The sequence below is a fragment of the Schistocerca serialis genome, chromosome 7, assembly GCF_023864345.2.
Source record: "Schistocerca serialis cubense isolate TAMUIC-IGC-003099 chromosome 7, iqSchSeri2.2, whole genome shotgun sequence".
NCBI lineage: Eukaryota > Metazoa > Arthropoda > Insecta > Orthoptera > Acrididae > Schistocerca > Schistocerca serialis.
In genome coordinates, this window is record NC_064644.1 from 432,973,448 (window position 1) to 432,996,473 (window position 23,026).

General features: G+C 36.8%; 1 protein-coding gene across 2 annotated transcripts in view; it reads left to right on the plus strand.

The window, feature by feature from the left end:
• LOC126412455 (putative mediator of RNA polymerase II transcription subunit 26) overlaps positions 1 to 23,026 on the plus strand; it is a 277,940-nt gene that overhangs the window by 189,950 nt on the left and 64,964 nt on the right. For both annotated transcript variants that reach the window (XM_050082064.1, XM_050082063.1), the window contains one exon: positions 2,989 to 3,142. In XM_050082064.1, the coding sequence (XP_049938021.1) occupies positions 2,989 to 3,142 (154 nt within the window). The remainder of the gene's footprint in view (positions 1 to 2,988; positions 3,143 to 23,026) is intronic.

Sequence of the window (23,026 nt, forward strand, 5' to 3'; positions counted from 1 at the left end):
TGCAACTGCTTCTTCACAGGTTTCATTTCATTAGACTTTCTTCTTCATTTTTGTTGATCCAAATCCATTATTTGCTGCACTGTTGTTTTCTTTGGATAATTCTTCTCATTTTCCTGATTTAGCTGTTTTAATTTTATCTTGAAAATGTTTTATTACCCCTTTTATGTTGTTGAGCCAGTCTGTGTTACATTTAATCAATTTTTGTTGTTTCTCTTGGTTTTTATTGGGGAGAAGTTTCAGTTTAATCTTAGTCATCTAATGAACAGAGTCAAATTTTCCCTATTTCTTCGTACTTTTGCATTCATGATTGCTTTAATATTGCTTTGAGAAGTAACTGCATGATCTAAATGAATCTCCTGTAGTATTGCATTTGGAGATATCCACTTCTCTCTCTCTCTCTCTCCTCTTTTTTTAGGAAGTTGACATTAACTTCAACTGAAATGTTTTACAAAGATGAATTAGTTTTCTGCCATTTTTGTTCATTCTTTTATGGGCTGGAGATTCTACTACTATTTTTTGGATAGTTTTTATTCTTTCCCTATTTGTGTATTAAAATTCCGCAGTAGTAGCACAACATTTGATTGTGGAATTTTTGATATTTCGTCTTCCAAAAGTTCCCAGAATGCCTCTACTTTACTCAGATTTTTCGTATTGTCATCATTAATTGGAGCATGCCAACTAACAAATGAATAACGTTTATTTTTGCATTTCGCTGTGAGAAGAGAGGGGCTTTCTGAACTGAATTTGAATTCTATAATGTTATCTACAATTTTTATGAACATAGAAGGTGGTACCAACTGTTGGTATGCCTTTAATAATTTTTATTGCTGGTTTACCCTTTAATATTTTGTGTTGTTTTGACTACTGTAACATTTTTCTCCAAAAATCTTGTTTCTTGTACTATTAAAATTTGTATTTCATGCTTATGTAAGAGAATTTCAAGTTCTTTCTGTTTACCTATTTTTAGTAATGAGTTTGCATTCAAGGTGCCTGCGAAGAATTTTCTTTTGAACTTGAGTTTGTAAGGATACCAAGGCTGCTCCAACTCATCCGTATCGCAGATATTGGGTTTCCCAGAACCCTAGGTCCCGATGCATTGGCTAAAGCAGTGGGTCCCTCTCTCAAGTTACTGTCTGGCTAGTCCTATCTTTTAGCAGACTTTCAATTCTGCAATGGAAATTGTACATTGTACATGGCAGGAAATAAACTCTGAGATAAGTTCAGATTGTTGGTCTGAAATGATTATATTTCATGGTTTTCTTCATTAGGTTCTTCCACTCTCTTTGCCATTGGGAGCTACGATTCCTCTTCCGCTGTTGAGACTGTTGACCGGGCTTCACAGGAAATCCTAGGCAGAGGCCCTCACAGGGTGCTACCATCCAGAGCCAGATGGACCCAATTTTTTTCTTGGGATGTTACTCCTGCCCCTCTTCCACATATTATTCACTTTATTTAAAAGTCCTAATTATTAATAAAGAAAAAATATTGGTGAAAGCTGGAATTTAACCCGGATCAGCAGATTAAAAATCAAGCTTGTTTCCACTGAGCTATTTTTACACAAGTTCAAATGTTCATTAAACTAGAATGCAAAATGCAGGTACAAAGTTAAAATCTTTTTTCTGCGTATTGGGTGTTCAGTGCATTTTATTACTGCCCTACAAGATAACCCTTTTTAGGTAAACTACAAACCTCATTCCAGTATGAATTCCCCAAGTCGTGCCCTCTCCTTGTGAAACATCTTGCAAATAAAGTTCTTCAAAGTTGTAAATTTCTTGCCAATTTTCTTGTATGAATTGTTTCATGTCAGTAATGATGTGGTGTCTTAGTGAAAACACTATCTGTTAGCAGCTCTTTTACAATCATTGCACATAGTATATGACAATTGAATATTTTTACCACTTCCATTGTTTGCCTTTCTCTTTGATAATACTTGGTGAAAGAATTCACAAATTTATTAGATATAGTGGGCAGGAGCTTTATCTAACATAAAACAAAAATATTCAGAGAGTTTGAAGATGCGTTTATGGTGTTGTACAACTTTTTGAACTGTGAAATTACTTCCTGTTCTTGATTAACATTATCTCATGTAGTCGCAATTGACTTTAAGGATCACCCTCTAATAATGTATACATTATTATGAATGACGTGTTTTCAAATATAATCATTGCGTTGGACATTATCTCTCTCTCTCTATTTGTTGTTAAGTTAATGGTAAACATCACCACACAGGGAAATACGATTGAAGAACACAAAATGGTATTTTTGGTGTCTTGTAAGACAAAACATATCATTGGTTATTATGCAAGTAAATGATCACTCACTGACTCCCCTCTCATTTTCAATGTGTTCCTTTTGGTTTATACTGTTAACAACAGTTTGCATAGTTTGACTGCTGCAGTCCAGATGGTAAGCATTTCAACAGAATCACCACCTTGTCTATCATATTTCCATATTTACTCTTCGTCAAAATTGCTGCAAGTTATTTTAGAAGTGTTAAATGTGTTGTCAAGGCACACAACTTCCTGATCTTTTCTCTCTACGTTGAGTCATTTTACTATAGTTTTTCTTAGTGCTAATGTTGTAATGCTAAAACTACTGTTGAGTGTGTTTTATACATACAATCATAATAAACAAACAAAAAATCAGTAATTGTGTGTCTTGTGACACTGCTGTCAACCATTTTCCATTTCATTTGGATAATAACAACACAATTGAAATGTAAATTGTTTATTAAGTTGAAGTACTGCATGCTTGATAAGAAAATCACTATTTATTGGAAGTCTTAACTTGTAGTAGGTACCTGCCCATTACATGCCTAAATTACAAGGAGTGGCCTATATAGTATCTCCTTTTCACTGCTTATAAATCTAGTCTATTATTGTTTGTGAGTTACATCTCAAGACACCACATTACTATCATTGCATTTAAAATCTGTGAATGTTACTCACTGTTCCTGAGACTAACTTCAAGAACATTTTCTAATTGCAGGGTGCTGGGCAACCGGCAATACAGCTTGTTGGGATACAGAGACCAAGAAATGTACCTGGTGCTCAGCTAAATGCTGCTAACAAACAGCAGCTAGCGGCTCGTGGTCTGCTCAATGCTCAGAGGCATACGCTGAAAGTTGCTACATCAAATGCTGGTAATTCTCATCTTTAATCTACTGCCATCACAAGGCTTGTTGCCTTTGGAAATACCTACCTGACTGAGAATGGAGAGGGGAGATTGATGTGCACGATGTAAATCAGCCAGTGCTGTAAATTCATGTCAGGCCCAGTTTTGGGATTTCCCTGGTAAGTTAGAAAGAAATTTCCATTAGCTTTGTGATATGAAGATGGGTAGGCTCATTCACAAGGACTGGTCTGATATGGTACTACAGCAGGTATTAAATTGTTAAATGATTAACACAGTTGCATCCCAGCTACAGATAGATTTGGTAACATAACACTCTGAACAATTTAGCTCCTACTGCAAGTCAGTCTAAAGTGAGAGAGAAAGAAATGAAAAAAGGGGAGCAGAAATATACCAGGCGAGAAATTCAGAACTCGTACAGTTAGCGACTTGATGCAAAAACAAATTGACCTTTACACAAATTGGTGAACAAAATAGAAAAATAATGTGTTTCTTATGAGTGTGTTAAGTCATGTAGCTCCCATATGCATTTCTAGAAAGCTTACTATGTATTGGAACCTGTTTGCAAAATAATTAGTGTATAGTAGACATCTTGCAAAATGTTACTACAAATAAATATGTAACCATAATTAACCCTCTGACTGCCCGAGGCAACGTACAACCATTCACATACCTGTGTGCTCTGCATGTGTTAATATACAGAGACATATTGTGATGCTGAGGGCCCACTGGCTGTGAACCTGCACACTCTCTATGCAAATTTTCTCCTGTGATCTTAAATTGCTGTTTTATTTTTAGAGAGTCTTGCTCAAAGTGAGAATGAGAATGAAGCATTCATGAGTAACATTTGTAAATCATGTAATACACCTATATGTTTCTACAAGAGATTACAATTCTCCAAAGTCTGAGAGCAGTTTACTTATTGGCTAAGAAACCAGATACTAATGCGAAACCTGCCACTGTGTGTTGGACCTTGTTTGAAACTCTACACACACAAAATTATTAACTATTGATAAGTGGATAGGAAAAGTACTTCTCTAAATCTAAATGAAGAAAAAAAAATAAATAAAAATATGTTTTTAACTCCATCAGTGCCAGCCCAAAGATTGAATCAAAAAGTTGGCTAGAAAATATATAAAGGAGGTGTAAAAGGCACTGAATACAGAGTTCTTTTCATTAGAATTTAATTCCTAATGAATTTCTGTGCTAATACTCCCCTTGACTTTACAGACTTCAGATCTTTAACGTGTAGTCAGTATGTGAATTACAAAAATTAGATGATGCATAGATTGCAGCAGTGAAACAAAATTATACGTAATCTTCTATTCTGTTGTGCAGCTATTATTTGGACACCACAGAAAAGTATTTGGAAAACTTGATTATTTGGTTTTGAGGGCTGTCTAGGGATAATTTATTGAATTTATGTGCTTGAAATATAGAAGTTACCTTTCAGAGTTTTCCACCATACAATAAAAAACAAAGTTTTCCACCATACAATAATCTTCCTTGGAAAGTTGTTTGCAAAAAAGAGTTATTTTGGTAGCAGAGACGAACGTGAATGGTTGGGCATTTTGGATCCTACAGTGTTTATTCCATAAATTGTGTACAATAAGCAACTAAATAAGCATCATTGCAGACTGTTGACCATTTTTGATTCACATGAAGCTATTCAAAAGAGAAGCAACCATTTTATTAGCTACTGCACAAGGCGGAGACATCAGTGACTTACTACAGCTGTTTACACATACTATCAAAGGTATATGTCCAACTGTGACTGACAACCAGTTTGCTATTGTCTTAAAAGCTACCAAACAGTTCTCATGAGACATATTCAACAAAGTGAAATTTTAAAAAATGTCACTGTAGTTTACATAAATGCCAGTGTAATATTAAATTAATATGACAAGTGATTGGTGTATCCTATTCTTCTATAAATGGTATTATTGAACTTTACCACATAGATGACTTTAAAGATGTACGTCACTTTGCGAGTTAGTGTTGGAATTCACCTGCAGAAAAGCTGCAATCTAAGAAATTGGTAAGTAAATAGCACACTCATTATACTTATGATGTATCAGAGTTGGCTATGCTTGGAGGACAGATAGGGTTGCCACTTCATGCTCCAGAAAATATTCAGCATAATCTTAGCAGGGCACTGGATCGCTGATATTTATACAGCAGCCAACATGGCAAATAGCAAACACGTCTGCTGCAGTTGAAAGGTTGAGAAAGAGGAGGAGAAGAAAATGAATTCGATACCTCATCATTGTCTTATGTAGTTTTTTATCTGTGCAAAGAGAGATGTTTATATAAGGATTCAGTTTTTGGTGGTATGAGAGAAATATGTCAGCACACGGAAAACCAAGTAGTACAAACGGTGCTAAGTGTTGTGATTTAATTCATTGCTTAGTTGTAACTATTGGGAGATGGGACTAATAGAAGTGTTTCGCAATGGCAGGTGTGATGGGTCATTCACATTCAGGAAAACAACATGCATTGCTGAATGAGGAGATGGGACAGATTACATAGGTTATTGGAAAGTATGCATAAAAGAGTGGTAATTGGTGAAAGACTTTTGTATATAACTGTAAGTAAGGGCTGGTGGGATACAGTTTTTTTTTTTCAGTAAAGTGTGTTTGGGGGGCTCACTACACCGTAGGGTATTCCATGTATCTCTCTTCTAAGTGTGGCATAATTTTGTTGTTTATTCAGCACTGGTTCATTGAAACATGCAGGTATTATATAATGTTACTCCCTTGTGTACTCTCAGTCTCTTGTTAGGCGTTAAAGGCAATAGCCACCTGTTGCTGATTCTGCTTCATTACTTCTGTAATGCTCTATCATAGGTTTCCATGTTGTATTTTTATTCTTCTTTTATATTACTCTCATGAGAAGATATGTTACCTCCTTTCTTATAGACACTATTCAAACTTCAAAATGTACTTAATATATTTATTTTAAACTGTTGTTAATTTTAACAAGAACAGGCTGTATTGGTTGTTCATCTAAAAGTAGTGTGTGCATCTATCACAACATTTGTGTAACTAAAAAAAAGGGTATTATTTGTTGTGTTCACAAAACGAACATATATAAGCCATCAATCATTCTATTCATATCATATAACCAGTCTCATTTAGATGGCAGAATAATCTCTTTACTGTTTGTCAACGTCTTCCTGACAACCTTTTCGGGGAAGGCGAAGGAAGTTGCCTCCTCATGGTGAATGTACCTACTGATGGAGGGGGAGAACAAATTCTGCTTTCTTCACACTGTGCTACATGTGTACTACATCTTTGAAAGTAGTGGTAACGAGTGATTGAATATTTCATGAAAGTGGATTAGTGAGTGTTAGTTTTCAATGGTTGTACTTATTGCTAAAAGTTCCACATCAGTTCTCAAAAGCAACATTCTGCAAGATTATTATTTTCATTGCTTATTCTGTATTCTAGTAAACCACCACAGAGAAGTCTTAGACAGCTCCGCCATCAAGACTGGAATTGCTTCACCATACATATAGAAGCAAACCAGTCTCTGCATTGCAACACAACATTCACTATCTGCTGTAACAGCTACTGCAATGTTACACGTTGTATTGTTGTTGTTAAATATATAGTGGTGGCCCCACACATTACTCACAGCTTAACCAGCATACATGTGGAAACCGCTATTTTGCGTAAGGGTACTTTAGCATCTATGGGGAAAGTTTATGCAGTCCCTGTATCAATTCAGATGGGTTGAGGCTTGAACAGTTTTAAACCATGCAGGTTGCTGCCAGTTTTTGTGACCAAGTATGTGTGCCAAATCCTTGTATGTATGTACAAACAAAGGACAATTCCAGATTTGTTTTCATAGCTGCAGCATGTGAACACACAAGGGAGGGGGGAACCCCCTCAAACTATACAAGCATAGGCGAGCTGTGTGATGCAAAGACGATTTGTGCAGACTTATGGAAAATGCTTGCTCATGTGTGCTTGTCAAACTTTCAGTGATGCGTGTAGCTGTCTTAACATTCCTAGTGCCCACACACGAAGTACCTTGGCCTATGAGCTAGGGAGCATAGCAATAGGTAAAAGATTAACAAGTGGTAATAGTTCCAGATGTATGCTGCCAAACTATTCACTTCTGAATGCCTGACCATATCAAGTGATCTCAAACGGGTCAATTGTGACTTGATTGAGTAGGCAATTTAAGCAACTGCAATTCAATAAAAACTATTGTGAACACAAATGGGGTAATATCGCAATGAGAAAAAGTGTGATGCAGCACATAATGTTCTGATTTCCTAATCCAAGCAGTTGATTTGACCACTGGCAAGTAGGCCATCCTCAGAAAATCAACTCCTTCATGGCTACTATTATGAAAAAGAAAAAAATGGAAGATATTTGGAAATCTGCAAGTTCTTTGTAGCTCTTTCGTGTTGTGAGAAATCGCAGTGCTGCTTTCAATCTTATGTATGGTGTTCAAGCTTCTCATAGGTGTATTAACTTTTAATCAAAGAAGTTAAATAAATACCCAAACTATACAAGAATACATTAGCTGTGTGGGGTAAAGGCGATTTGTGCAAACTTGTGGATGCTTGCACATTGCTTGTCAGACTTGCAGCAATATGTGTAGCTACTTAACATTCCCAGTGGCCACACACAAAGCACCTGCAGTCAGAAATCTGCTGGCCTGTTAAATAGAGAGCACAACCACCAGGAAAAGATTGACAAGTCATAGTAAGTACTAGATTTGTGCTGATGAATTATTCAATTTCAAATACCTGGACATTTTCAGCTGGTCCATTAAAGAGTTGCAGGATAGGTATGTGTTATCTTCTCTCTTACATCCTAAAACTAGTCAGAGGTTCTTATTTGAAAGTTTGAATTGTGGATATTCGTGGTACAAATTTTAAGGTAGGTGCAAAGAGAACAATTCTTTTCCACTAACATTTTGTATGTAAACATGAAATCTCATTTAGTTTGGACACAAATCTCTGTACATCTGGGAGACAGTAAATTCAAGATGGCGTATTTGTGCTGAGTGAAATTTTAGTTGAAAAAAGTGTGGAAGAAAGTTTTCTAGTCTCTAAATGTGGCATACCAAGAATGATGCTTGCCAGTCAAAATTTGAGTTATAGCAGGCTCTCTGTGGAACAGAACCGTATGTACCTGATTATAAGAGGAGATTTTTTCCCAGATTCGTTGTTTGAAAACTATGAGATCGTCTTCTATTTGCAGATTAAGCACTTGCTGCTGAGGTCAGTGGTTTTAAATTGTTTACTAGATTAATATAGGGGTTGTCTTACATTTACAGATTAAGCTGTTGCTATTGAGAGTTTGTACAAACTTATTTTGAACAATCCCAGAGAGTAGAGCTTAGCAAACAATGCTTGTTCAAATAGGCATAATCCGTATCACTTCAGGCAGGGGCATTGCCTTCATAGTCTCGGATGTTACTGAATTTAGCGTATGTTCCTGCCCTGAGATACAGACCTCCAGATATGACAATGTGAACACCATTTTGAAGATGCGAATATCAGAAAATATTTTAAAATGCTGTATCTCTGTAACAGTTCTAGATATTTTGTTAGAGAGGGTTTTTTTTTTGGTGGTGGTGGTGGTGGGGGGGGGGGGGGGGGAGATAATTGCTGTATGATTACAATGATATTCTCCATTTGCACATATCTGCGAAAGTCTTTTTTTTACCTTTAGAATTTTTTTTTAATAATTTACAGGAAAATTAATTTTTTTTCTTTCAAAATGCCAATCCAGAAAAGTTAGATTTTTTTCTGTTGATTAGTACTATGTAAATACTATAATCTCTGTAAAGAAGAGCTTCCTCTTTTAAGTTGGACGGTTTTTATTTTTAAAAAATCTACTACTTCTTCTTCTTCTTTTTCCAAGGGATAATGTATGTCTTCACTGAAGTTGTTACTTACTAGTAAGTCTTTCCACTCCCAGGATTGGAATGACTCCTTACCCTTTCGTCTTTCCCCCTCTTTCCTGATGAGGCAACAGTTTGTTGCGAAAGCTTGAATTTTGTGTGTATGTTTGTGTTTGTTTGTGTGTCTGTCGACCTGCCAGCACTTTCATTTGGTAAGTCACATCATCTTTGTTTTTAGATATATTTTTCCTACGTGGAATGTTTCCCTCTATTATAATCTTACTAATTTCTTTGTTACAATGTTTATTTCCATTGTCTTTGTTGCCGTTATTTCTTATCACTTTCATTGTTGTAGATATTTTTTAAACTTTGCTGTAGTTTGTTGTAGTTTCTTGTCAGTTTCTTTGTCACGGCTGTTCATTTCAGGTTTCTGTATTGTAGTTGTTCAGTGCTAATTTGTTTACTGAAGTGGCTTCTAAGAAATCTGAGACCATCCAGTGAGGTCTGTGTTTTTGTGAGGAATTTGCCAGTTGACACAGCTGTAGTATGTTTTGTGAAAAAGACAGTTTGAATTGTCTTCTGACTGGGGCCATAGGAGAGTGAAGTGTACTGACTATTTGCATATCTATATAAGAGTGATATATAAGACAAACAAATAAACAGACTTTGTTCAGGTTGTGAGTATGTGTTCTCATTTGTAGACTCTGTTTCGAAGTGAAGATGTTTCCAGTGACGACTCTTTTTGTGTTCTAAATGTTTTGACCGAATAACAACAATGATAGTATCTGAACAAGGTGAAGCCTCCCATGGTGCAGATGATGCAGATTTTGCATCAATTAAGGAAGAATTAAATACCCTGAATCAGTCAACTACAGAGGTAGGTGTTAGTCCTGTTAAGAAACCGTGGTCAGTGAAGTTGAATCATAAGCTCTATGCGTCAAGAAAGTCCAGAGAAATTACTAAAGCTATTGATGAATACACTACAGCAAAACTGACCACACTCTTCAAAGCGGAAATTCCATCTTCAGAAGAAAATGAACCAAAGCACTCTTACACCTCTTGCCAGGAATTTTTCACAAATATCAGTTCAGCTGTTGAATATTGTGCATCCTACAGAGAAAAGGTGAAAGTTTTAACTATTATTCCAGAGACATTTTCAAAGAAAACAATTTTACATCACATTCCGTCAGTATCAAAGTACACGGTAGACAAATCAAGCAAATGTGAGGTCTGTAAAAGGAGTCTTTGGAAGACCAGATCCCTATTTATTATGGTCATACTGTACAAGCAGCTCAAGTTCAAATAATGCAGTCATTTTATCTGGAAGATAAATGGGACTGTTTTCACCAGAGTAACAACAAAAAGAAGACACTATAACTGTAACAGTCGAAGGTGAAAAAGTTGTAAAAGTGAAGAGGAACATGACTCGCAGTGTTAAAGAAACTTTTGTAATTTATAAGAGCAACTATACAACTTCACATATTGGAAGGTCACAATTTTATGCACTATGACCTAAGTGGGTAGTTGCACACCCACCTAGAGATGTCTGTTTATGTGTGTACTGCGCGAATTTTGAACTTTGTGTTTTAACTTTGAATAACTTACTGGAGCACGTGACATAAGACACCTTGGTTGGGCGTGTGAAGTCTGTGACATAATGTGAGACTTGTTTGTGTGACTGTCCTGGAAAGGGAGGACTGTCTTTACAGACACTTAGTGTGGAAGACGTAGCAGATAGCTCTGCAGAAATTACATATGTGACTTGGGAGGAAAATAAACTAATTAAGAAAACTGTTGCCTTTGACAGTTTCATTGATGAACTTGGTAAGTGGTCAGTGAAAGCAGTAACACACCAGCATCTGAAGAAATTGGAACAACACATAGCAGAAGTGAAAGGGTGTGTACAAGCTGAAGAACTATGTTTTGTACTTCACTGTGATTTTGCTGAGGACTGGTCTGCAATTCAAGAAGTACGAGGGTATCATTGGAGTAATGACCAGGTTTCAATTTTTACAGGAGTGACATATTTTCAAAACAAGACAACAAGTGTTGCAGTTATAAGTGATGATACAGGACATGACTCGGCACATGCTTTGCTACCAATGTGCAAAATTCTTCAACTGCAAACAGGGGTAGAGAAGATCATCATTATTTCTGATGGTGTTCCTAGTCATTTTAAAAATCGGTACCAGCTGTTTGAATTGAGTAAGTTGCTTGTGCCAACTGACTTGATATACAGTGTACTGGTCATGAGGTGGTGAGTCATTCCATGTCATATCAACACACTTTAAATAAAAATTTTACCTCACCCTCTTAGATTTTGCTGAAAGTTGGTATACTCATAGTGGGTGCTGAAACTAAGAAAAATACCAAATTTCAATTTTTTACCTCAAACCATTCCTGAAATATGGTCAAGTAAACGTTTCAAAACTGGCCAAAAATGTGTGAACGGACTTTTTTTAATTTGCCCTAGGAGCTGCCCTAATTGAGCTAGAGAACTGGGAAAGGTGTCATTTTGCAGCATTTTTCATGCTCTTTCCGGTGATAGACAAAAAACATAGCTTCTAATTAATAACCTTTTTCAAAATGGTAATTAATATTTTGATTTAATTTTTTTACAAAAAGTACATAATTGAAAATTTTCAAAATATTTCCATAACTACTTCATACTGTTGTAAATCACATGGCAAAATATAAATGTGGGATGATGATGGTTTCATTGTTAAAAAAAAAAAAAAAAAAAAAAATCCGGACTCTTTGTTTTTCACTAACGGCCCTAGTTTGACCAAACTGACCTTTAAGGTAGTACGTCAGTAGAGGACCGTATACATAGGGCTTGATGTCTGTACAATAATTCAGAGACCGGAGCCATTGTTGAGATGATGTAGTCTGCATTGTTACCTTCTAAGGCTTTGTGTGCCTACAGCATTATTTTGCACTGTGGTTTTAGTGCAAATCAATTGTTACCTCTGTGTTGACCAGTCTGTATCTATTATGTTTAATAGTTCATTTTCAAGTAAATCTATACATTGAAGGACAGTTTATAAGTGGTTTTTGTATAAATATGGAACCAAGTAAAAAGTGCAGTGCTGTAAGAGTGCAGTGTTGTAATCCATTGAAGAAGTCAAATCATTTTATTAGAGACAGAAAAAAACTGAGAAATGTCACAGCATAGATGCCCAAATTATTTCCTCAAATACCAAATGGTGCCAAGATTTGTGATAAATGTAGGAAAGGTGTAACCAAATTGAAAAATACACCAGAGCCCATCAGTGATGAAAATGTTGAAGAAGAATCTTCTGGATCAGAGATAATCATCCGAGACCAAGACCCTGACTTCACTCCAACTTCAGTAGCTGTTAAAACATTTAACACAACACTTCAAGAACTAGGTGAGTCCCCAATTGACAAGAGAAAACTAACATCTAGGCGTTATGCCAAATCAAAAGTGAAGAAAATCTCATCAATGACACGTAAACTTTTTGTTGCTCCTGAAACTGCTTCGTCAGATACTGATACTGATGAATCCGTTCTTGAAAATCTTAAAAGAAACTTTAAAAATTCTATAAGTAGAGTAAAAAAACTAATGATTCTTACAAGTTTACCTGAAAAGTGGAGTGTCAGGAAAATAATGAGGGAATTTAATGCTCCTGATTACATTGTTCGGCAGTCCAAAAAAATCTTGAAAGAGAGAGGATTCATGGAAGGTCCAAACCCAAAACCAGGGAAGTGTTTACCAACAGAAACTGTCAAAACTGTAGATTCATTTTATGAAAATGATGAAGTTAGCAGGGCAATGCCAGGTATTAAAGATTGTGTGAATTACAGAAACAAGTGGAAATAAAACAAAAATATCAAAAAGACTTATTTTGTGTAACCTTAAAGAAGCTTACAAACATTTTAAAGACAAGTTTCCTAACATAAAAATAGGTTTCTCTAAATTTGCTGAGTTGAGACCAAAACATTGTGTATTAGCTGGCCGGAGTGGCGCACACACACTGTCTGCGTGTGCACAACTCACCAAAACATAAAATTAATGATAGAAAATGCCAAACTAAATACAGTAACAAACAGCAGCTTACACAATTATAAGCAGTGCATTGCAAAAATGCTTTGCAACCCATCATCAGTTGATTGCAACATGGGAAACTGTGAATACTGCCCAGGAGAAACTGTCATACGTAAAATTTTAAAAGACTCTTTTCATGAAAACTTAATTTAATAAGTTCAGTTCCGACAGCGGATGTCAGTTGACCGATGTAATCTGTAAATTGTTCAGAAAACTTCTGAAGAATTCATAGATTTATTTTGTAGTAAGATGTCGACTTTGATTCGGCATTTCGTTGCCAAGCAACAACGAACATTCCTTAACTCCACAAGAGAAAACCTTATGGAATCTGAATTTGTTGTCATATATGATTTTTCAGAAAATTATAGTATAGTTCTACAGGATGAAGATCAGAGTTTCCACTGGACAAGACAACAGATTACCATTAATCCTTTTGTTATATATTACAAACAGGAAGACAAAATTGAGCATATGAGCTTTGTCGTTGTTTCTGATAGTCTGGAGCACAATACAACTGCGGTTTACACCTTTCAAAAGAAGCTAATTTCATATCTAACAAATTAATTTCAAAAGATTCCAATAACGATATACTATTATTCTGACAGTTCTATGGCTCAGTATAAAAGTAAGAAAAACTTCCTGAACCTTTGCCTTCATGAGGAAGACTTCAACATAAAAGCTGAGTGGCACTTTTCAGCCACAGCACATGGGAAAGGGCATTGTGATGGAGTAGGGGGTTCAGTAAAGAGACTGGCAGCTCGTGCAAGTTTGCAAAGCCCATACCAAAATCAGATCCAAACCGCAAGAGATATATTTGAGTGGGCAGTAGATAATATCACAAATGCTGATTTTGCATATTCCACTCAAGAAGACTACACTGCTTCAAAAATATTCTTAAAAATCCGACTTGAAGAGGCATTGACAATCAAAGGAACACAGCAATTTCAAGCTTTCATTCCCAACACTACATCAAAATTAATAGTCAAATACTTCTCAGGCGATATGCAGAGTTGGGAGAGGGAAGTAACTACATCACCAGACAAACTGAAGTTACAAGATGTATCAGGCTATGTCACCACTGTATATGGCAGAAACAGGTGGCTTGGGTAAATTTTAGAAAAAAACAAAGAACTTGATGAAGTGAAAATAACTTTCCTTCATCCATGTGGACCAGCTAAGTCATTCTCTTATCCTGGATGTTCTCACAAATGTGAATCCATTTACTCCAACAGGGAGAACATACATTCTTAATGAAAGTTATGTAAACCAAACCCAGTCAGCTTTATTAAAATGTAATATGTGAAGTTCCAAGACAATTTATTGGGAAACTGCTTTCAACTCAAAACTTAATTTTTGTGTCAGGTTAGTGTTAATGTATATTTTATAGAAAGTTGTTTCAAAATTATTGTTAGTACCTATTGTGTTAAATTTAGCTATGTACAGATACCTGTTACTTAAAAACAAGCATTACGTATTTAATTTGTTTAATAGTTCCATTTCAAACATCATGGACCAGAACTATTATGTAAATACTTGTACTTATTCATACTTTATTTCAGTTTGTAGTTAAATGCTCAATTTCTTGTTTTTTTTATATCGGTTAATATACTGTTAGTGAAGTTTTATGAAATTAAAATAAGCAATCAACTTAATTATACACTCCTGGAAATGGAAAAAAGAACACATTGACACCAGTGTGTCAGACCCACCATACTTGCTCCGGACACTGAGAGAGGGCTGTACAAGCAATGATCACACGCACGGCACAGCGGACACACCAGGAACCGTGGTGTTGGCCGTCGAATGGCGCTAGCTGCTCAGCATTTGTGCACCGCCGCCGTCAGTGTCAGCCAGTTTGCCGTGGCATACGGAGCTCCATCGCAGTCTTTAACACTGGTAGCATGCCGCGACAGCGTGGACGTGAACCGTATGTGCAGTTGACGGACTTTGAGCGAGGCCGTATAGTGGGCATGCGGGAGGCCGGGTGGACGCACCGCTGAATTGCTCAACACGTGGGGCGTGAGGTCTCCACAGTACATCGATGTTGTCGCCAGTGGTCGGCGGAAGGTGCACGTGCCCGTCGACCTGGGACCGGACCGCAGCGACGCACGGATGCACGCCAAGACCGTAGGATCCTACGCAGTGCCGTAGGGGACCGCACCGCCACTTCCCAGCAAATTAGGGACACTGTTGCTCCTGGGGTATCGGCGAGGACCATTCGCAACCGTCTCCATGAAGCTGGGCTACAGTCCCGCACACCGTTAGGCCGTCTTCCGCTCACGCCCCAACATCGTGCAGCCTGCCTCCAGTGGTGTCGCGACAGGCGTGAATGGAGGGACGAATGGAGACGTGTCGTCTTCAGCGATGAGAGTCGCTTCTGCCTTGGTGCCAATGATGGTCGTATGCGTGTTTGGCGCCGTGCAGGTGAGCACCACAATCAGGACTGCATACGACCGAGGCACACAGGGCCAACACCCGGCATCATGGTGTGGGGAGCGATCTCCTACACTGGCCGTACACCACTGGTGATCGTCGAGGGGACACTGAATAGTGCATGGTACATCCAAACCGCCATCGAACCCATCGTTCTACCATTCCTAGACCGGCGAGGGAACTTGCTGTTCCAACAGGACAATGCACGTCCGCATGTATCCCGTGCCACCCAACGTGCTCTAGAAGGTGTAAGTCAACTACCCTGGCCAGCAAGATCTCCGGATCTGTCCCCCATTGAGCATGTTTGGGACTGGATGAAGCGTCGTCTCACGCGGTCTGCACGTCCAGCACGAACGCTGGTCCAACTGAGGCGCCAGGTGGAAATGGCATGGCAAGCCGTTCCACAGGACTACATCCAGCATCTCTACGATCGTCTCCATGGGAGAATAGCAGCCTCCATTGCTGCGAAAGGTGGATATACACTGTACTAGTGCCGACATTGTGCATGCTCTGTTGCCTGTGTCTATGTGGCTGTGGTTCTGTCAGTGTGATCATGTGATGTATCTGCCCCCAGGAATGTGTCAATAAAGTTTCCCCTTCCTGGGACAATGAATTCACGGTGTTCTTATTTCAATTTCCAGGAGTGTAAAATATGCGGATTAGTTTTGGTTTAATAAGGTGATGTTTTGATATTTCTAATACTTTTTTTTACTTACCTTTCAGTATATTTTAAAGAAATTACTGTTTGTTAAAGGTCAGTTTGGTCAAACTAGGACCGTTAGTGAAAAACAAGAGTCCAGAATAATTTTTTTTTAACAATGAGCCCATCATCATCCCACATTTATATTTTGCCATGTGATTTACAATAGTATGAAGTAGTTATGGAAATATTTTGAAAATTTTCAATTATGTACTTTTTGTAAAAAAAGTTACATCAAAATATTAATTACCATTTTGAAAAAGGTTATTAATTAGAAGCTATGTTTTGTTGTATATCCCTGGAAAGAGCATGCAAAATGACACCTTTCCCAGTTGTCTAGCACAATTAGGGCAGCTCATAGAACAAATTAAAAAAAGTCCGTTCACACATTTTTGGCTGGTTTTTGAATAGTTTACATAGTCATATTTCAGGAATGGTTAGAGATAAAAAAAATTGAAATTTGGTATTTTTCTTAGTCTCAGTGTCCACTATAAGTATACCAACTTTCAGCAAAATCTAAGAGGGTGAGGTAAAATAGGTGTGTTGATTTGACATGGAATGACTCTGGTGTAGGAGGCCTACTGAAGCACCATGCTACAAAACATAATCTCTGCAGACCAAATAGAGCTGTGATTCAGAATGCTGAGGATTTTACAAGAGTCGTGAAATCTTACAAATCCACAGCCCTCATTCTTTTGGCCAAAGAGAAAATTGAAGAATTCGTGATCAGAAAAAAGAAAAATGGTCCAAACAAATTGCTCCTTTGAAAGGAATTCAGAAGAGACATTTTTGGACTCAAAGTGATGGGCGATTTTATATTTCACGCACTTTAAAGAGCAAGAAAGAAGAAATTTTGTTTGTTTGGCCAACACCTCAGAAACAGCAGAATAATATTCAGATGCACAACCTGAGAAGGGGGATGTTTACGGCAGTGTGTATGACTGTGACTGGTGGATTGCTGAGATTATAGACACCAGTTACGAGTTAAACGAAATTGTAGTGAACTTTATGCTACCACATGGACCAGCTGCTGGATATAGGTTTCCAGATGAAGAACAGTAACAACGCCATCAGTGCTCACTTCCTGATCACAATGTTTTGAAGATTGTAAGTGCTCCAGTTCCCATTGCTTCAACAGGAAGGCATCACGCCATATCAAAGGAAGATACTGAAGCAATGGGATACATTTCAGTACAAAACAGGGTGCACAGAAGTTGTATACATTGAAACCTTTAAGTCTTTGGACCTTTCACGTATATTTTGGAACCATTTAAAATGCTTGAAAAATGAGTCTCTTCCTTACCTTTCAAAACTAAAATTATTTTAAGTAAGGCTAGGTTTTGATTTTTATGAGCCTGTAATGTGATGATGTATGGCAAAAATTTCAGTTTGTTTATAAAACCTGTTAAACCTAAAAGTGGAAGCTCTCCTTTTCAGGGAATGTAGAACTATATGGTACTGATCATCAGAAAAAAATCAATTTTATGCATTGGAATAAAAAAAATCCATAAATTATAAAAAAAGTTCAGAACGCTATAGTAAAAGAGCTTTAACACATAAATCCAAATGGAGGATTTCTTTGTAATCATAAACCAATTATCTTTCAAATAATAATAATAAAAAAAAGAAAAAAATTAGAACTGTTCCAGAGATACACCATTTAAAAAATTTTTCCAAAACTCGCATCTTCAAAATGGTATGCGTAGTGTCATCTTTGGAGGACTGGATTTCAGAGCAGAAATATTTTAGGAGAAAACAAATAAATATGTTTTCCTTATTTAGTCCTTCATTTTAAGATACGCTAAATTCAATAACATCCGAGACTACGAAGGTAAGATTTTTTCCTAGCCTGCTTGAATTGATACGGACTATGCCAGTAGGTTCAAGATTTCCCAATATGCCGAAGCGCTTGATACAGTAGTGACCTTGCTCAAACAGTCAGCGCTAATGTAAGGGGTACACAAGAAACTATGAAATAGTGACTACAACAATCTAATGGTATGCGTGAAAACTGCCAATTTTGTGAAATTCTGTCAACTTAACAATGTTGTATTTGAATGAATTTGCAATACAATTTTTCATACATATGGATACTGCATGCATACGTTTAGGGTGCTTTTTAAGTAAAGGTGACATTCAAAGACAAAAATCTGGTCCTTAAAAAAGTTACTTCATTCTGAACACAAGTCACTGTTTTATTTGTTCATGAGAAACAGTTGTGCTTTACCATGTGGGTTGCAAATGAGAGATTGTTGCTGTTCACATTTTAGAATACCATGGAAAAATGTTACCAGCATTTAATCAGCATTGGAACAAGATGAAATGAGAAAGAAAATTAATCCACAATTAAATGTCAAAAAATGAATTAAATCACACTGAAGTGACTATAGTTGTTATCGCAAGAATTAATTACAGCAGAAAGAGCTGTTGTGGAGATAGTACCAACAGATGTAACTACATAGCAGGTTCTATGCAGTTCGAGAATTGGACTGAATCACGATTGCTATCTTTTATTCACGTATTAGTTGCTGCTGTCTCATAAGACATGTACCCTTGAAGATATTGTCATTCATATTTCACTGTTATTCAAGAACAGCACTACAGAATGCTGTTAACTAGGATGAGTGCGAGGAGAGGATTAGTGGGCGAACAGAAATTACATTGTGTTGCCAACCAAGGGAATGTATGCTGTGTACTTCGTCTTTTTATGAACACTTACCACATTTAAACTGCAGTTTGCCTGAGTCCATTTGCACTCGGAATCAAATTGACTTCAAAAATGGGTAAATGCTCAACAATAGGATGCATTTCTACAGGAGATGCTAAAAGTGCAGCAATGTTATTGACACTCAACTTGAGGTATGACAAGAATGATTGGGGGTGTGTCAGCTGCTGGTTCTACATGGCTAGTGAGAGAGCAGCAGAAAGATGATAAGTTTAGAAGCTAGAGATATTGCAACATTGTCACGTCAGTATAGAAGTGAAATCTGTTATGTTTAAGAAAAAAACTGCTTTGTTCTCAGATAAAGATCAGAAATCGCAACATATTTGGAAGAAACATCCAAATATTTGTGACAGAGAAGATGTAAGTTTCATAGCTGTGTTGTTAGGATGACAGTGATTAAAAATTGTGATACCACAGATGACAGTAAACAAATAAGGTAGTGATGATAAAGATTAATGTCAACCATTTCTTTTTTGTTTTATTTCTATCTCAAAATGTATATAATCAATAAATAGCATAAGTTAGAATAGGCTTAGTGTTAACTGTTTAGGCAGAGAAAGTTTGTAATTTTGATTAGTCAGAATATGTTAAAAAATCAGTTTTTCCTAAGGAACATCTTAAGAAAATAGGGTTGTCTTATGAGTGGGTAAATATGGTAATTCATTGTACCATTTGATGGTAGTGATTGCAGGTAGTGCCCACAGTAGAGTCAGCATAAAAAGCAACTCGGAAAGAAAATGCAACAAGTGCTAATATGAGTAATGCTGACATTTCATAAAACTAACTGCAGTTTTTTGCTGGCAGTTAAAAGGAATTTAAGTAGTGCACCATTCATATGACGACTGAAAAGGTCCATTTTTTAAGTATGCTGACATCACACACATCATTTATGTGTCTTTTGTAGCATCAGCATTTTATATAAGAAATACACATTTAATATATTTGTACCTAAATGGCTGTCATGAAATCTGTAATGCTTATATTTCAACACAAATATTTAAATATGGTGCGTAGGCAGGAAAACACTTGCATGTAACAAATGGTGAAGTTGATGGCTCTCTCAGTATTTACTGGAGCACACTGACGCTCTCATCAGCATCTGAACATGCGTCACATGAGTTTCTTTATTAGTGCAACTCACAACCTAGACAGTCTTCTTTCTTTGAAGCTGCTTATAAGTATGTGCCTTACAAGACGGGTATCTTTTAAGTTTATTTGTCTCTAGCAAGTTATAATGATGAATCTGCATATAGTGTAGTATTATGTTTTTGTTGTTGGGATAGAAAATAAATCCTGTCCAAGCATGTATCAGACTTTCAGATCAGTCCAAGACAGACCCATGTGATGGACATATTACCACCAAAGTTGTCTTGTGTGTGCTCACTTTGTGCAACAGTATCTACAAACGTGAGTTACATAGCAGGTAAAAAGACTTGTTTGTAGTGGAAACACTTCAGCATGATAGATATTTCATCTCCTAGACATCTTCTTCTTAGCAATCCAAAATCTTGTGTTTTATCTTTGCATAATGAAAATGTAGACCACTTTCCCTATAATTGATTTTTCAATAAATTGATAAACTATTAATGTTTAGTGCACCGCTCATTGTAGACCGGTAGACTTTAGGAAGACTGTAACTTCTGAATGAAGAGAAACTAAGGATTACGCTTCCGTTAGTGGCAATTCCCCAATCAATGAGGATGATAGGAAGAATGCAGAAAGACTATAAACTTGTTGGAAAGAACTTGAAAACCTTATTTCCAGACTTTTTATATGGAATATGAAATTGTTACTGATGCCTTCAGCACTCAGACTGGGAGAGACAATTTAAGAGAGAGTCTGGGGGAGTACCAAGATGGTAGAAGCCAATCTTTGGAATACCAGCGTGGAATCCAAAAAAAAATTAGGAACAAATGAAACAAAATGTTTCAGACACTCTGGAGTGTGTCGTCACAGGAAAAACTAGTGTTGTATAGGACAGAGTGGGGAAAGCATTAATTGGGTTCGTAGGCCAGAGAATTTAAAAAGGGAAATAGATTGAAGCTAGTTAAGTTGATGTTAGATACAGTGATAATTAGTGAAATGTGGTGCAGGCAAGTACAGGGTTATAAATGTAAAATCTAATTGAGATTATTCAGGAGTAAGTCTAATAATGAACAAGAAAAAAGGGATGTGGATAGGCTATAGCAAAGACCATAGTGACTGCATTTTGTAGCCAAGGTAGACATGTTGCCAACATCTACCACAACAGTACAAGTTTATTTGTCTATTAGTGATGTGGATGTTTAAGGGATTGAAGCAATATATGATAAGATAAAAGAAATTATTCAGATAGCTAAGGGAAACAAAAACTTAACTGTGATTGGAGCCTGGAGTTTGATGCTAAGGAAAGGAATAGAAGTAAAAATTGTAGGTGAATATGGACTGGGGGAAAAGAATGAAAGAGGAAGCTGCCTGGTAGAACTTTGCACAGAGCGTACTTTAATTATTGCAAACACTTGGTTTAGTATCTAAGATCATAGAACACTACATCAAAGAGCAACTATGCAGCTACATTGAAAACAATAAGCTAATCTCCTCTTCACTGTATGACTTTAAGCTGAAGAAATTGAATAAACGTAGGAAATTAGGGAGATGGGGCCTGGATAAATTGAAAGATACAGAGGTTATTGAGTGAGAGTTTCATAGGGAGTATTAGGCGGTAATTGATTGGAAAAATGGAAAGAAAAATAGTAGAAGATAAATTAGTAGCTTTGCTAGATGAAATGGTGAAAACAGCAAAGGAACAAATAGGCAAAAAGATAAGGCAATAGAAATCCTGGGGTAACACATGTGGTATTGAATTTAATTGATGAAAGGAGAAGCTATAAAAATGTAGGAAATTAATTAGGCAGAAAGGAACATGGATATCTAAAACATGAAATTGACAGAAATTACAAAATATTTATGCAGGTGTGGCTTGAGGTCAGAGACAAGGCTGTAGAAGCATGCATGACTATGGGAAGGACATGTAGATGCTGCCTATAGGATAATTAGAGAAAGAATTTTTTATAAAATAGGAGCAGCTGTGTAGATATGAAGGGCACAGGTGACAAACCAGTACTAAACAAAGAAGGGAAAAGTGAAAGTAATATATGAAAGGACTATATACAAGAGAAATGAAGTTGAAGACAATATTATTGAAACAGAAGAGGAAGCGAATGAAGATGAAATGAGAGATACAATACTGCAAGAATTGATATGCTACTGAAAGACATAAATGGAAACAGGGTCTGGAGTAGACAGTATTCCTGTAGAATTATTGAGATCCCTGTGTGCAAGCTGTATGACAGAGATGAAGTAGCCAGAGACTTCAAAAAGCGCACAGTAATTTCAATTCCAAAGAAGACAGTTGCTGACAGGTGTGAATATTATTGAACTGTCCGTTTAATATTTATTTATTGTTTATTTAGCCTGACCAAGAGCTTCACATACTAAAGATATTACAAAACTTTCCCAATGATAATAATAATAATAATTATTATAAAAATAGTCATTTAATGACAATATTATGAAAAGTATAGTTGTTAGTCACCGTATAGTGGAGATACCGAGTGTGTGTAGTACTTGTGATATCGTTATCATGTTCTTGCCCGAAGCGAGAATAAGATATGTGCGACATCTGCTCAACTCTTTATTTAACAAAGAAGTTTACATTAAGCTCACATAACAGCAGGAAAAACATTATGAAACATTTCAAGTGCAATGAATATTACCAGTTTTATGGTAATTAAGTGAGGAAAACAGTAACAGAAATACTAAAAAAGTCAAAGCTAATTATTAAATTCATGGAGCCTAGTCAAAGAAAATTGTTAAATTCATGGAGCGCCCACTGTAGGAAGGAGGAAATGCCTGGCGGTCAGCGTGCGAACCCTGTTGACATGCACCGGCTGATCAGCTGATTAACTGACATCTGTTTTGGCTGACACCCGACGTTGCTACACCAGCCCCCTTCGGGAAAGAGGAGTGTCGTCCTTGGACGAAGCCAGAAATGACATCCCTGACGTGTGCTGGGAAGAGTACCTGTCATCTGGAATTCATTTCCCATTCGATTGGAGACTGT